Source organism: Furipterus horrens, unplaced genomic scaffold (assembly GCF_987537825.1).
Source record: "Furipterus horrens unplaced genomic scaffold, mFurHor1.1.pri manual_scaffold_8, whole genome shotgun sequence".
NCBI classification, from domain to species: domain Eukaryota; kingdom Metazoa; phylum Chordata; class Mammalia; order Chiroptera; family Furipteridae; genus Furipterus; species Furipterus horrens.
The window spans coordinates 38174616-38188075 of NW_028327178.1; the positions used below are offsets into that span (position 1 = coordinate 38174616).

Here is a 13460-nt window from a genome sequence, read left to right on the forward strand (position 1 = left end):
CATTCTTCAGACCAAATGGGCTGCTTTACAGAATCATCCTTAGATATTATCAGTCTCCTACAGTAAGCACCTGGAGTCTTTCTGCAGCTGTTGATTTTGCTTTTTACTGCTCTTCATTTGAACTCGGAGGAATAAAAGCATACGTGTGCCTGTAGGCTGGTGTCCCTCTAGAGTGTATGTTTTGTGAATGTTATCATGTTCAAAAGGAGCCCTTGAAGATGTGTCTATTATACACTGACTTCCTAAAAATAAATCTTAAGTGGGTATAACTAATCACTTGGACCCAGAAAACCCTAATAATATTCAGGATCATGAAATACAATGGAAAACTCACAAACATTCTGATGTGCAATGTTGTTCTGTTCTTCTGCTTCAAAGCTTCAGTGTCTGAAATTGATCATATGGATTTTCTAGAGCAGCAGTTCCCCACCATTGCCTAGGTGTGGAATCCCAAACCCAGAGATTCAGATATAATCCCAGGATCTGTAAACTATGGTCTGAGTGCCAAATCACCCCTGTTTTAGTAAATACAGTTTTATTGGAACACAGCCAACCAAGTTCATTCATTTACGTATTATCTATAGTTGCTTGTACAACAGCAAAGTTGAATATTGCAACTTTGCCTACAAAGCTGAAAATATTTACTATATGAACCTTTACAGGAAAGTTTTCCAACCACTAAAGGGAGATTGTTACTAACTAGAGGAGTGGTTCTTAACAAGAGACATATATCAGTATCATCTGGAAAACATGCTCAAAATACAAGCCTGGGCTTCAACCCTGGAGATCTAGATTTAGATCTGGGGTGATACACAGGAATTTATATCTTGTAAAAGCAAAGGATTCTAAAACACAGCCCTGTTTAAGAACCACTGTATTTGAAGACATGAAAGCATAAAGGGTCTAAAAGAATTAAAATGATCAGGGACCAAGGGTGGTCGGTATTATCCAGTACTGTGTATCTTCTGGCTGCTGAGATGTTTGTACTTCTAATGTTCCCTGCCAGGAGTTAGGCCCCGAATTGGGTGTTTTAAAAGTGCTTTAATAAAAGACCAAATTGAAATGGATATCTGTATATTCAAATTCCCAAATAAATCTAACCGCACTAATTAAACTTCTTTTCCTCTAGGCTGTGTTTTAAGGCTTCCCTAATTTCTTGTAACAGACGTCTGAACTTCCCTTCAAGTTCAATTAAATTTCTTTTCCTGAAGTCACAACCAGTCTACTTGGGGAGAAAAAAAAAAATTGAATAACAAAGGGATTACTGTAAACAGACAGTAAACGGGAGAGACAGTAAGTGGGAGATCTAAAACATTCTTATGGCAAAAGACCAGAGATGGGTGTTGTAATCAAAGCTCAAAAGCTGAGCTCCATTCTAGCCAATTAGCAAACATTTAACGAGGCACCCGATTATACCCGACTATGGGCAGGATACTGTGGTAGGTCCTATGAAGATTAGAAACTAAGTCAAGCAGAGCTGCTGTCCCCAAGCAATCAAGTATCTGACGAAAACTTAAGACAATAAATAACCCACATAATAACACATGGTGCCGTGGTTTGATCAGGAAGGTAAATTGGGTCACATTACACCTGACCTCAGGTGAGCCCTTTGTGCTGCCCCAAATCTTATGATATTCCCCAAACCAATTCACTCCCCCACAGTCCAGGATGACTTCTTCACATCTTCTCTCTCCTCAACTCCAAGTCCTTCTCCCCATCCTCAATTTCTACCTCTGACCTTGATTCTTATTTCAGAGAAAAAAGGGATCAGCCAGAAGACTGCCCACAAGCTCCCATGACCTCATCTACCTGCCTCTCCCCTAGTCCATACACATCACCTTCTCTTTTACAGCCTCTTCTGTTTCAATAAATAGCAACATCTTCCTTGTTTGCCCCATCCAGTGTCCTGTCTTTCTCTCATATCCCACTTCTGACCCAGCAATCCTCTGCCAAACCTGTTGGTTCCATCTTCAGATTATATCACAATCTGTCCACTTCTTGTCACCTCCACTGAGACCTTCTGGGTCTGAGCCACCATATTCTCTTCCTCATGGATTATCGCCATAGCTTTAAACGATGTCTCCCTGCCCCTCCTCTCCCCGTGCAAGTGGTTTTCAACACAGTAGCCATGAAGATCCTTATGCAACATCACTTCTCAGCACAAAACTCTCCATGGCTCCCATCTCATTTAGAGGAGAAGGCTATGTCTTTGCAGTGGCTGACAAGGGCCTACCATCTGGCCCCTGGAGCTTCCCTTCCTTACCCATCTCCCCTTTGCTCACTCTGCTTTCCTACATCTGGTCTCCCTTTTGTTCAGTGAACATGCCCAGTGTGTCCCTGCCCCAATGACTTTCTTTGCACTTGCTCTCTCCTGTGTCTGGATGATTCTTCCCAGACACCTGCAGAGATCACCCCCACCCACTCAGGGCCCTGCTTATTCTTTCCAGCGAGGCCTTCTCTATTCCAATTTGCAAATCTCACATTCCCTAGCCTCTCTCTCTGTATCATTTTCTCCACCACACTCATCACCGAGGCTGCCTCCAGCCCATATCCTGAGCTACCATATTGTTGCAGAAACTGAACTCCCCTGCCAAGGAGATCTCTCCAGAGACCATCTTCTTGTCTGGTCACAAGGGCCCCTTCTCTTCCCACCCACACCCTGGACATGCCTGAAGGAGAGGTACGTGTGCTCTCGCACACCTCTCAGTACCTACACACCACAGAGAGAGCATGTGGTCATCAGGTCTCTCTCTGGGAACCCTGGGGAATGAGAAGCAAAGTCAGTGGGTGACTCAGATGGTCATGAGCTATGTGCATGTGATGTTGGTGTGGGTGTTCCCTTCTGAGTATAAGCATCCCTGTGTGTGCCATTGTAGGGTTTAGGTAGGAAACTTTCCACAGCTCCAGAATCTAACCTAAAGGCCTGCAATAGTCTGATGTGGGTTAGTTTATACCTACAATGTGAATGACTCCCTTAAAATAGCAACCTTGTATAGGACACAACCCTGCATATCATTATCTAGCATATTAGAGATTTTGTTTGTTCAGTGGTTTGTATATTATACATGTTATTGTATGAGTTCCACAACTGGAATATAAGCTCTAAGAGAGCTGGGAATGCTAAGTCCCCAGGAGCCAGAATTTCACTGTGTATATAATCGGTGATCATAAAATACTTGCAGAATGAGTAATTTGGTAGGTGTATGCCCACACCTCTCCACCCCAAAGGCTGCTTTCTGCACACCTCTGCCCAGGGTACTTTTCAGGCTGCAGGAGCACCTCAGCCTTCCTGCAGGCCAAGCTGGAAGTGCCACAGAGTTAATGCCCCAGAGACAGCTCTCCACCAGTGTCGGGTAATTGAAGCGATCCCTTCAGTTGGGATAATGCTGAGTAAATTCTGTGCTCAGAGAGATAGAGCTCCAGCTGCTGCAGTAGGACCTTGCTTGCTTATGTATCTATATAGTGGCTTCTTTTAGTCCCTGACTCACTCCCTTATTCAGGGGTCCCCAACCCCTGAGGCCACAGACCAATCTGGTCAGTGGCCTGTTAGGAACTGGGCTGCACAGCAGGAGGTGAGCTTCAATGTGATGCACTGGAATTGGTCTGAAACCATCCCCCAGCCCCTGGTCCGTGGAAAAACTGTCTTCCACAAAACTGGTCCCTAGTGCCAACAAGGTTGGGGACAGCTGCCCATATTGATGTTTTCTGGGATCGCCTCCCAAACAAACCACTTGCACTCCTTTCTCAAGGTTTCTTTACAGAGAACCCAAAGAACACAGTAGGCGCTGCTTACAACGAAAGGTTTTGAGCTGACTAGGGATTTATAATCCAAGCTCTGCTTCATGTCCTTAATCAGGTAGTGCTATTGCAAATGATATACTGGTGGAGAAAATGATGGGGGATGGGTGAGGAGCGCAAATAGGAGACACCTCAAGGCACCTGCCCTTGTTCCCTGAACTTGGGCATAGCAACGTGCACAGGAAGTAGAAAAAGACTAAGGAGCATAGCATCTTCATTGAAATTAAATTTAAAAAGTGCTTATTTACCTTTTATATCTCCAGCTATTGGATCTTCTGGACTTGGAGTAGAAATAGGAATTCCTAGAAAAATAGTTTAGTAAAAAGTACAGAGAATGATTAAGGAGACAGTAAAATAAAATATTAAATTGCATTAACTAGGAAGAAGCCCTCTAATTTAGTGAAAAGTAGCTTGTGTCAACCAATTTAAAGAAAGGCAATATTGCTCTATTTAAAATGCATCTATTAATTGAAACCAGGCTGATCAGACATTCTGATTTGCATGTTAACAAACAGAAATAGATATTTTGTGCTCATAATAGCTAAGTTCAAGTCTAAGCAGGATGGCTGGACTTCTTTAACATCTTCATTGGTTTTTAATGTAAAATTGAGACTAGCTTTTTACAAATATTTTCTTTCAAGGTTTGCCCCCAAATTTTGTTTGTACCATAACATTACCTCAGGCTCAATATTTTTCACCAAAAAGGCAAATACAATTTCTGCTCAACCTCCATCCAATAACTGCAGATTCTAATTTGATTAAGTCCTGACTTGGTGTTACTGTGTTCTGGCTTAAAAGTGATTCCTTTAAGTATCAAATGATCCTAAAATTTATTCTTCACACTAACACACTGGAAGTGGTGCCAGCTTAATAATTACCCCTGGGACAGCTGTGAGCCTGGACACATAGCCCCCGAGCCATATGTGTCCTGCCCCCTTATCCCCACAACTCAATGTGCTCTTCCTGTGATTGTAGGATTGTGAGGGTGGGAATGGGTGAGAACTAATGCAGCATTGAGGGGCCTTGTCCTCACACCAAAGTGCAGTTTTTATATTGTGGCAGAAAAAACAGAACCACAGCTCTAATCACAATTTGCATAGCTGATTTCATAGACGCTCCTGCTGCAAGTTCTATAGCGTTTCTAACTGATACGTATTTTTCTCTCCAAGATACTGAGATGTTCACTTAGATCACTGCAGTGGGCTGAGGTGGGGGCCCATAATAACTTGACCTATTGTCCATTGGGAAAGAGGAAACAGATCCTCCTGTTCAGCCAAATCATGACACACTATATGTATGCAAATAAATATCTAGAAGCCATGACATCTCTTCTAGGTAAATGAAGAAGAATTACATACTTTGGTTGCTAAGATGAAATTGCCAACATTTGACCCTTTTGATCCAATGAGATGGCAATGTCTATGGTACAACCTAACACTTTGGACATAAATAAGACTATAAAACAAACTTGTATAAATTTTATGTTCCAAATTTTTAGAAACATTTTCATGTAAACACAATCTACCTAGCCCCACTTCTACTCTTCCCCCACATTCCTCTACCACCTGCCATGTTCTCAGGTATTAATGCACAAAGCCTAACTATGTGCCAAGAAGGGAGGTCTTTAATTTGGCAGTGGTACTTACTCAAGCAAAAAGGGAAATTATAGTATCCGACAGCACACTTCTCACAGTTGTCTCCATGGAAATTTGGTTTGCAGGTACAGCGACCTGTGCCCTGCTCACAGTCATCCGCATGCTCAGGGTTACAGCTGCAAGCTTAGAGAAATTTCAGTTTTCAAAGGATCAGTCTGCTGCACTTAATAAAGTAAATATATCCTGATACTTCCTGGGCAATGTTTAATACTTCATCACTGGTCTAGAGTCCTTCCCGAAAGGGTACATTCTGTTTTCCACTTCATACACGGTTCCCATTGACAACCCTGTGGGCCCTCAGAGATGAGCTTTAATGAGCATCCACACTGAGATGTTCTGGAGAATGTAGTTGATTCACTGAGCTCTGCCCAGTTCACTGCAGAAGGCGGAAGGCCTGCATCAACTACAACCATAGGGGCTGGTGGCTATGGGCTGTAGCTGCTGGCAGGTCTGCTGGGCACAGCTTCTCCTGGCCATTATCCAACTATGATGTCCACATCATGGTCATCATTAGATAGTTGTTGTGTCAACACATGTGTGGGATGCCTAGATGTGGATATGTAATTTGCAGACAGCAGAGGCAAGATTGGGCCCATAATCCAAATGTTAGATTTGAGTGATATGGCTTCGTGAAGGCAGTTTTTGCAACCAACACAATGATTAGGTTTGCATTTCAGAGGGACATACTTGGGGTATAAGAAGTTTCGTAGTGTCCCTTGACCTGGCCAGTCCTCATCTTGGACAGCAAAAATACTGTCATAGCTCAGCTAAGTATATGTCCCATGAGGAACTGGGAGACTGGAGAAGCTGTGAGCAACAAGCACCCTCTTCTTCCCCACCCTAGCCCAGCTTCTCTTGGTGTCCTTTGCTTAGTTTGTTTAGGATTTATGTGCCCTGTGGATTCTTTATGCTAATATCTCCATGAGAGCAGTTCAATGACAGAGAGAGAAACTAGAAAAGTGATGGAAAACTGAGGTATGACTGCATTCACAATGTCTATCTTCCCTAGCCATTGCCTGTTTTTTGTGGGTGCAAGAAAATAATGGACATACTACTTCACAGGATGATGTGGAAGAGGGAAGGAAAACATGAACACAGTTAATAACTTAATGTCCTAGAGACAGATCAGAGTGCACACATATGAGTACTTTGGACTTTTATGCCCTCAAATCTTAATGATATGATGAATAAATTTGGGTAACGGTGGGCAGAGACCAGCTTCAGGACTGGAGTTGTTTTCCAACCATGGCAGCCAGAGAACTGTGTCAGCCAGAAAACAGAAAACAAGCCAATTTGATACACATGCTGGACAGAGTCCATATTTGGACCTCTGACTGATAATTCCACAGGGAAGAACCAGTGGCATTTTTCTGTATAATGGATGTGGTATAGTATGGTGACTACAGACAGAAATAAACTATTTCCTGGATCTACCAGTTAGTGGTTTTGTCACCTGGGCCAAAATTTTTAACTACTCAGATCCTTTGGTTATATCTAAAAATGAAAATAATAATAAAACATCCTAAATTTATTGTGATAACTAAATAAGACATTGTGGAAGTATTTAGGCCATGCTTTGTATATAACAAATGATTGATGAATTGTAGCTATTTTAAATACTAGGACATTATTGAATTCTTACAAAATCTTTACTATGTTGATTTGATGCTACTTCTGAAAAAAATTTTAAATTAGCAGAGATCATAGAAACATGTCAAAACAACAGGAAGTGGAGGAACTGACATTTGTTGCAGGCCTAATATGTGATAGGCCCAATGCTTAGTATTTTCCTAGGGGATTCTGGGGGCATTTCACTTGATCTTGGGGAATATATTATAATTTCTAATTATTTATAAGAAATCTGAGGCTCAGAGAGATTATATAACTGCCTGAGGTCACACAGTAAAGAGTGAACCAATAATAGGAAGGAAGAGGAAAAGAAGGGAGCTATTAGCCTGTTGACCTCCCTGAAGCAGCATGTACAGTCTAAGACACACCAGGAAATGAAACTTACGGATGCAGCCATGGGGGACATCGACTGGAACGCCATAAGGGCGATAATAACCCTTAGCACACTTTTCACAGTTTATACCGGCTGTGTTATGCTAGAAAGAAACAACAGAAATTTAGAGATACAGTACTGAAGAAGTCCTTATTTTGTGCTATTCATCCAGAGATATAATTCTGTTGTATACACCTATAATTTCTCTCTCTCTCTCTCTCTCTCTCTCTCTCTCTCTCTCTCTCTCTCTCTCTCACATGCATTGACCTTGACCTTGAGTCTCCAAGACTTACCACAGGACACTGATTTACACTTGACTCTGGAATTTGTTTCCCATTGGGAGAGGAAATGAGAGTAAGTGCCATGAGCTGGACAACCCAGGTTTTCCCCCCATTACAGAATTCACTTAATGAAGCACCTAACACTTAAGTGAGAAAAAAAGCTCAAGAGGACCATTCTTCAAAGCTTTATTCAGAAGTGATGGATAATAAGTCACCCTTAGTTTTACCCAAGGAATAAAGGGTCATGTGTGTATTTTTATCTTTTCTGCTTTTGGAAGAAATCACATATACAGAGCCTCTTTTCTTGCCATTCTAATTTTATCTGTACTTTAGTCATGAAACTATTTCCCAAACATTTCTGTTATATGAATGGAAAGTGTAGGCATGAGTCTCATACACAGAGCTCATTTCAAAGTATTATACTAGGCAGCTTTTTATATTTCATGATTAATCCTTTTAATTGCCACAAATCAAATTACCCAACATGCATCATCAGTTTCCAAGAACCATACACCATGATCTAGCTCAATTCTGCCTCTCTCACTCTCTGATTTGGAAACAATTAGGAGGACAGTGTTCTTTCATTAATGAAAGGAAAGGCAATTGGAAGTCAAAAAGAACAAATATACTGGGACCCAAAAAGAGTCTGCAAGAATCACAGGGAGGAGAACAAAGACCCTTTCTGTCTCCTCTCCCCCATTTTAGATGATTTTTTAATTACAGATTTTATTTATTACCACTCCTTGTCCTGTGGGCAAAAATCTGAATTCACTTTAACACTGAATTCTAAAACCACACTGGCCACTTTTCTGATACAATATTTACATGCATAAACATTTTGGGCAAATAAGAAACAGCTGTAGTCTATCCTCCTTCCCATCAAATGCTAATTAACTTCTCATCTCTATTGCTTGCCACTGACTTATAATAGACAGGACATTGGTTAACCTTAGCTCCCCAATTTTTTTCCATTGGAGTAGGAAATTAAAAGTTCTCTGAAGTGGGCAGCCCAGGCTCCCCCCTCTTCCATGCAGGTTGGTCAGTGAAGCACCTGCCACAGAGAAGTTAGATTTTTAAGACACAAACAAAAGCAACAAGTGACCAAAAGAAAACAACAGATCACCCTGCAAATGAAATAATGCCTGTAGTTTGCCTTCAGATCTCAGGTAGTTCTCTAGAACCTACACGGACCCCTGAAGGTGATGACACACCCTTTGTCTATGGACACCCAAGGTCATGCCTGGACCAAGGCCAGACTGAGACCTAAAGACAATGGCCTCCTAATTTCTATATTGGAAGCAATGAAGAAACAATCTCACTGGGAGGGTTAGGTACTTGAATTTACATTTACATGACACTTAAAACAACATGGGAAAACCTCAGCTACCCAAACTAATGAGTGGGATGGGCACTACTGGGATCTATGCTGGACATGAGCCTACGCCCACACTTACTCCCTCCTTTGTTTGGCACCTCCTAGAGAAGCTAGGAATGTTCACCTAGAAACCCAACCCTACTCTGATAATTCTTTGGTCCTAATTTCTCTAAGCAAAACTTTTCCAAGGTGCTTTGCAATCTTCAGGTTAAAACCCATGTCTCTGTCTCTCTCAATTTTTTGACCATACTCACAACACTGTTGCTGACTTCCATTTCTGGGAACCTCAAGCACATGGCCTTGCATTCCTCTTTCCCAGACAGATGCCTGGCTCATTTTCTTGCTTCTTTCAAGTCTTTGCTCAAATGACACATCCCAGGGGACTGGCTACCCTATTTAAAATGTCACATAACCAAAGGCAATACTTAAAATAGTAAACCCAAGAACTAAAATTAAATCAATTCCACATGAGAATATGACCATCTCTGATAAGTGATTGCCCTGCAGAATAATAATCTGGCTCTCTCAAATGCTGGCTGCCTGACCACCTAAAAGTCTCCAGGTACAGCCTGTCTGTGTTGTTCCCACTTCCTGTTATCACTCAGAGCTGATGGTAGATAGTTCATCATTTACCCATTATTAGCACTACTTCGAAAAGGTGGAAGACAGCCAGGTTAGCTGGTGCTATAGACTGAATGTCTGTGCCCGCTACCACTCCCCAACTCATATTTTGAAACCTAATCCCCAGTGTGATGCTATTTGAAAAGGGGGTATTTGGGAGGTAATCAGATCATGAGGGTGGGGCCCTCATGATAGGACTAGTGCACCTATAAGAAGAGAGATAATTTCTTCACCATATGAAGGATACAATTAGAAGGCAGTCATCTGCACACCAAAAAGTGGGCCTTCACCAAACATTGGATCTGCCAGCCCCTTAATCTTGAACTTCCCAGCCTCTAGAACTGTGAGAAATTACAGTTTATTATTTAATCCACCCACATTATGATGTATTTGTTAAAGCAGGCTGAACTAACTAAGACAGCTGGGTTTCTGATAGGCAAGCCTTGATGTGGTATATGTGTTCCACTGGCAAATTCAAACTTCATTTTGAAGCATCACCTTGTAGCTCACCCAGCCAACTGACCCTTCTGTAGCATACACTGTCTCCTCCGTTCCTTGTCAAGATTCTCCATGTCCCTCTGTATATGGCATAAGATAGAGTTACATTTTTTCTGGAAGTCAAGAGCCAATTGTCCCAACATCTTTTATGTAATGTCCATCTTTCTCTTCCATTAAAAATGCCAATTTTACTGTAAACAAATTTTAACACCTAGAAAAACATATTTCTAGATTCTCTATTAGGTTTTATTGAACTATTTATTCCTTCATTGAGTCCATGCTCAATTTATATAGATTCATGGTATGTTTTGATATCTCTGAAGACAAATTTCCTCCATAATTATTCACCTTATTTTCATATATTATTTTATCAATTAGAACTTTAGATTCAGTCTGTCAATCCTCATTAAAAATATCCTGTTGGGTTGCCAATATTTTGTTGAGGATTTTAGCATCCAAGTTCATCAGAGATATAAGCCTGTAGTTTTCTTTCTTTGTTGTGTCTTTACCTGGTTTTGGAATTAGGATAATAGTGGTCCCGTAAAAAGAGTTTCAGAGTCTTCCCTCTTCTTGAATATTTTGTATTAGTATGAGAAGGATAGGAGTTAGTTCTTTAAATGTTTGGTAAAACTTGCCTGTGAATCCATCTGGTCCAGGCTTTTTGTGTGCCAGGAGTATTTTGATTAGTGCTTCAATTTCACTGGTTGTTATCAGTCTATTCAGACTTTCTATTTCTTGATTCAGTTTTGGAAGATTACGTGTTTCTAGAAATTTGTCCATTTAACCCAGGTTGTCCAATTTCTTGGCATATAGTGGTTCATAGTAATTTCTTACAGTTCTTTGTATTTCTGTGGTATCAGTTGTAACTTCTCTTTTGTTCCTGATTTTGTTTATTTGGGTCCTCTGTCTTTTTGTCTTGTGGAGTCTGGTTAAAGGTTTGTAAATTTTGTTTATCTTTTCAAAGAAAAAGCTCCTGGATTCATTGATCTTTTGAATAGATTTTTAGTCTCCATGTCATTTAATTATGCTCTGATCTTGATTATTTCCTTCCTTCTACTCACTCTGGGCTTTGTTTATTGTTGTTCCTCTAGTTCTTGTAGATGTAGGGTTAGATTGTTCATTAATAAATCAACAAACAAGTGCTGGCTAGGGTGTGGAGAAAAGGGAACCCTCATTCACTGTTGGTGGGAATGCAGACTGGTGCAGCTACTGTGGAAAACAGTATGGAATTTCCTCAAAAAACTAAAAATGGAACTATCTATTGACCCAGCAATTCTACTGCTGGGAATATACCCTAAAAATCCTGAAACACCAATTCAAAAAAACTTACGCACCCTTATGTTCATAGCAGCACTGTTTACAATAGCCAAGTGCTGAAGATGGCCTAAGTGTCCATCAGTGGATGAACAGATCAAAAAACTGTGGTACAATTTTACAACAGAATTCTATGCAGTAGAAAGAAAGAAGTAACTCCTACCTTTCATGACAGCATGAATGGAACTGGAGAATATTAAGCTTAGTGAAATAAGCCAGTCATTGAAAGACAAATACCATATGATCTCACTAATAAGAAGAATCTAATAAACAAAATAAACTAAAGAGCAAAATAGAACCAGAGGCATGGAAACAAGGAACAGACTGACAGCAACCAGACGGGAGAGGGGAAGGCAATAAGGGTGGGAAGAAGGAAAAAGGACTAGTCAAGAAACATGTATGAATGACTCACGTACACGGACAACAGGGTGGGGAATGATTGTGGGTGAGGGGGTGGGCTGGGTGGAGGAGGGCAACGGGGGAAAAAATGGGACAACTGTAATAGAATAACAATAAAATGTTTTTAAAAATTAAAATTTAAAAAAATATCCTATTGGAATTCTGATTGCAGTTGTACTGAACTTATAGATTGGTTTTGTAGAAATGCTGTATAATATTGAGTCTGGAGACACATTATGCCTTTTCATAGTGGTCTTCTTTTATAAACTCCAATGAAGTCTTATATGTTTGAACGCAGCTTCACAGTTAACTTTTCTATCTGTTGTCTCCTGGAGTATTTCCAAATCATCCAAAAGTCACAGATGTGTCCTCCTGCATGTATGTGCTTCAATTTCATATCTTTCTAGAACCTTTTGAAATTCCTGGTCTGTTAATAAAACTCTGATTTTTCATACAGTTATGCATTCTAGAAGGAGAGAGTATTTTTCTTACTTATTATCTTTTCTGTCATATTGTGGGATCTGTTGCAGGAGAGGAAGTAACCATACAAGCTTCATCTGTTTCTTGATCCCATCCTTAGCTTTGTGTGGTGTATGTGTGTGTGGGAGACCACCAGTTTGGAAATAGTGAGACCAACACATCAAGGACACAAATAGCTAGGGAGCAAGCTCAAGAATTAGATCACAAATCATGTCTTCACTGAACAAGCTAGACTGTTTTAGTTAACGAAGATAAAGTATCTTCAAGCATCATCTCAAACAAATTGGGTAATCTTCAATCTTAACTAAGGATATCAATATTTTATTAAAGGAAAAGATATTGGGGAGTCATCCCCAAAATGTTATGTTCTTTGCCTTCTTTATTCATTGCTCTTTCCCCAAAAATTTTATTGTAAAAACTTTAAAGTTTTACAGTGAAAACCTATTCATACCCCTGTGTAGAGGTTACCATTAACATTTTACTATATTTGTTTTATCACATAATTATCCATCTACTCATTTCCTATCCATCTGCCAGTCCTTCTTACTTTTTTATGCATTGAAAAATAAATTGTAGATATCAATCACTTTTCCCCAAAAGTTTAGCATGCATATAATTAACTGGAGTTCAATATTTGCTTACAGTTTTTTGGTGTAAAATTCATCTACATGTATCGTATCGTATCGGCAGCTGTCCGTCTCGAGAGACGATGGTGTAGCTTCTTAAGAGTCTATCTGCACCGCCGAGAATGGCTGTGCAGTCCGACTCGGGAGTGACACGGTATCTGTCTCCTCCCGTGTTGAATCGACATCTTGCAATGACGCTGGAGTGTCCTCTCCAGTGAAGCTGAAGCTACAGAGCCTGGGCAGGGTGATATGGAGGGTCTGCTGTTGCCCATGCAGCAGACCCCCCCTCTCTTCGCAGCTGAGGGATCCAAGGGAAAGACGGAGTCAATACAGCTTGGCTTCAGGTGCGCCGCAGGAGTTGCCGGTGTTGACTACAACGTCAAACCGCCTTAGGGACTCCGGCTCCGGATT

At 40.8% G+C, this 13460-nt stretch overlaps 1 protein-coding gene across 1 annotated transcript in view; it reads right to left on the minus strand.

The window, feature by feature from the left end:
• Positions 1 to 13460, minus strand: part of LAMA3 (laminin subunit alpha 3) — a 267981-nt gene that overhangs the window by 155429 nt on the left and 99092 nt on the right. The window contains exons 9-11 of the mRNA XM_090285716.1: positions 7468 to 7558; positions 5445 to 5576; positions 4047 to 4100 (exon numbers count right to left, since the gene is read on the minus strand). Coding sequence (XP_090141842.1) covers positions 4047 to 4100; positions 5445 to 5576; positions 7468 to 7558 — 277 coding nt within the window. The remainder of the gene's footprint in view (positions 1 to 4046; positions 4101 to 5444; positions 5577 to 7467; positions 7559 to 13460) is intronic.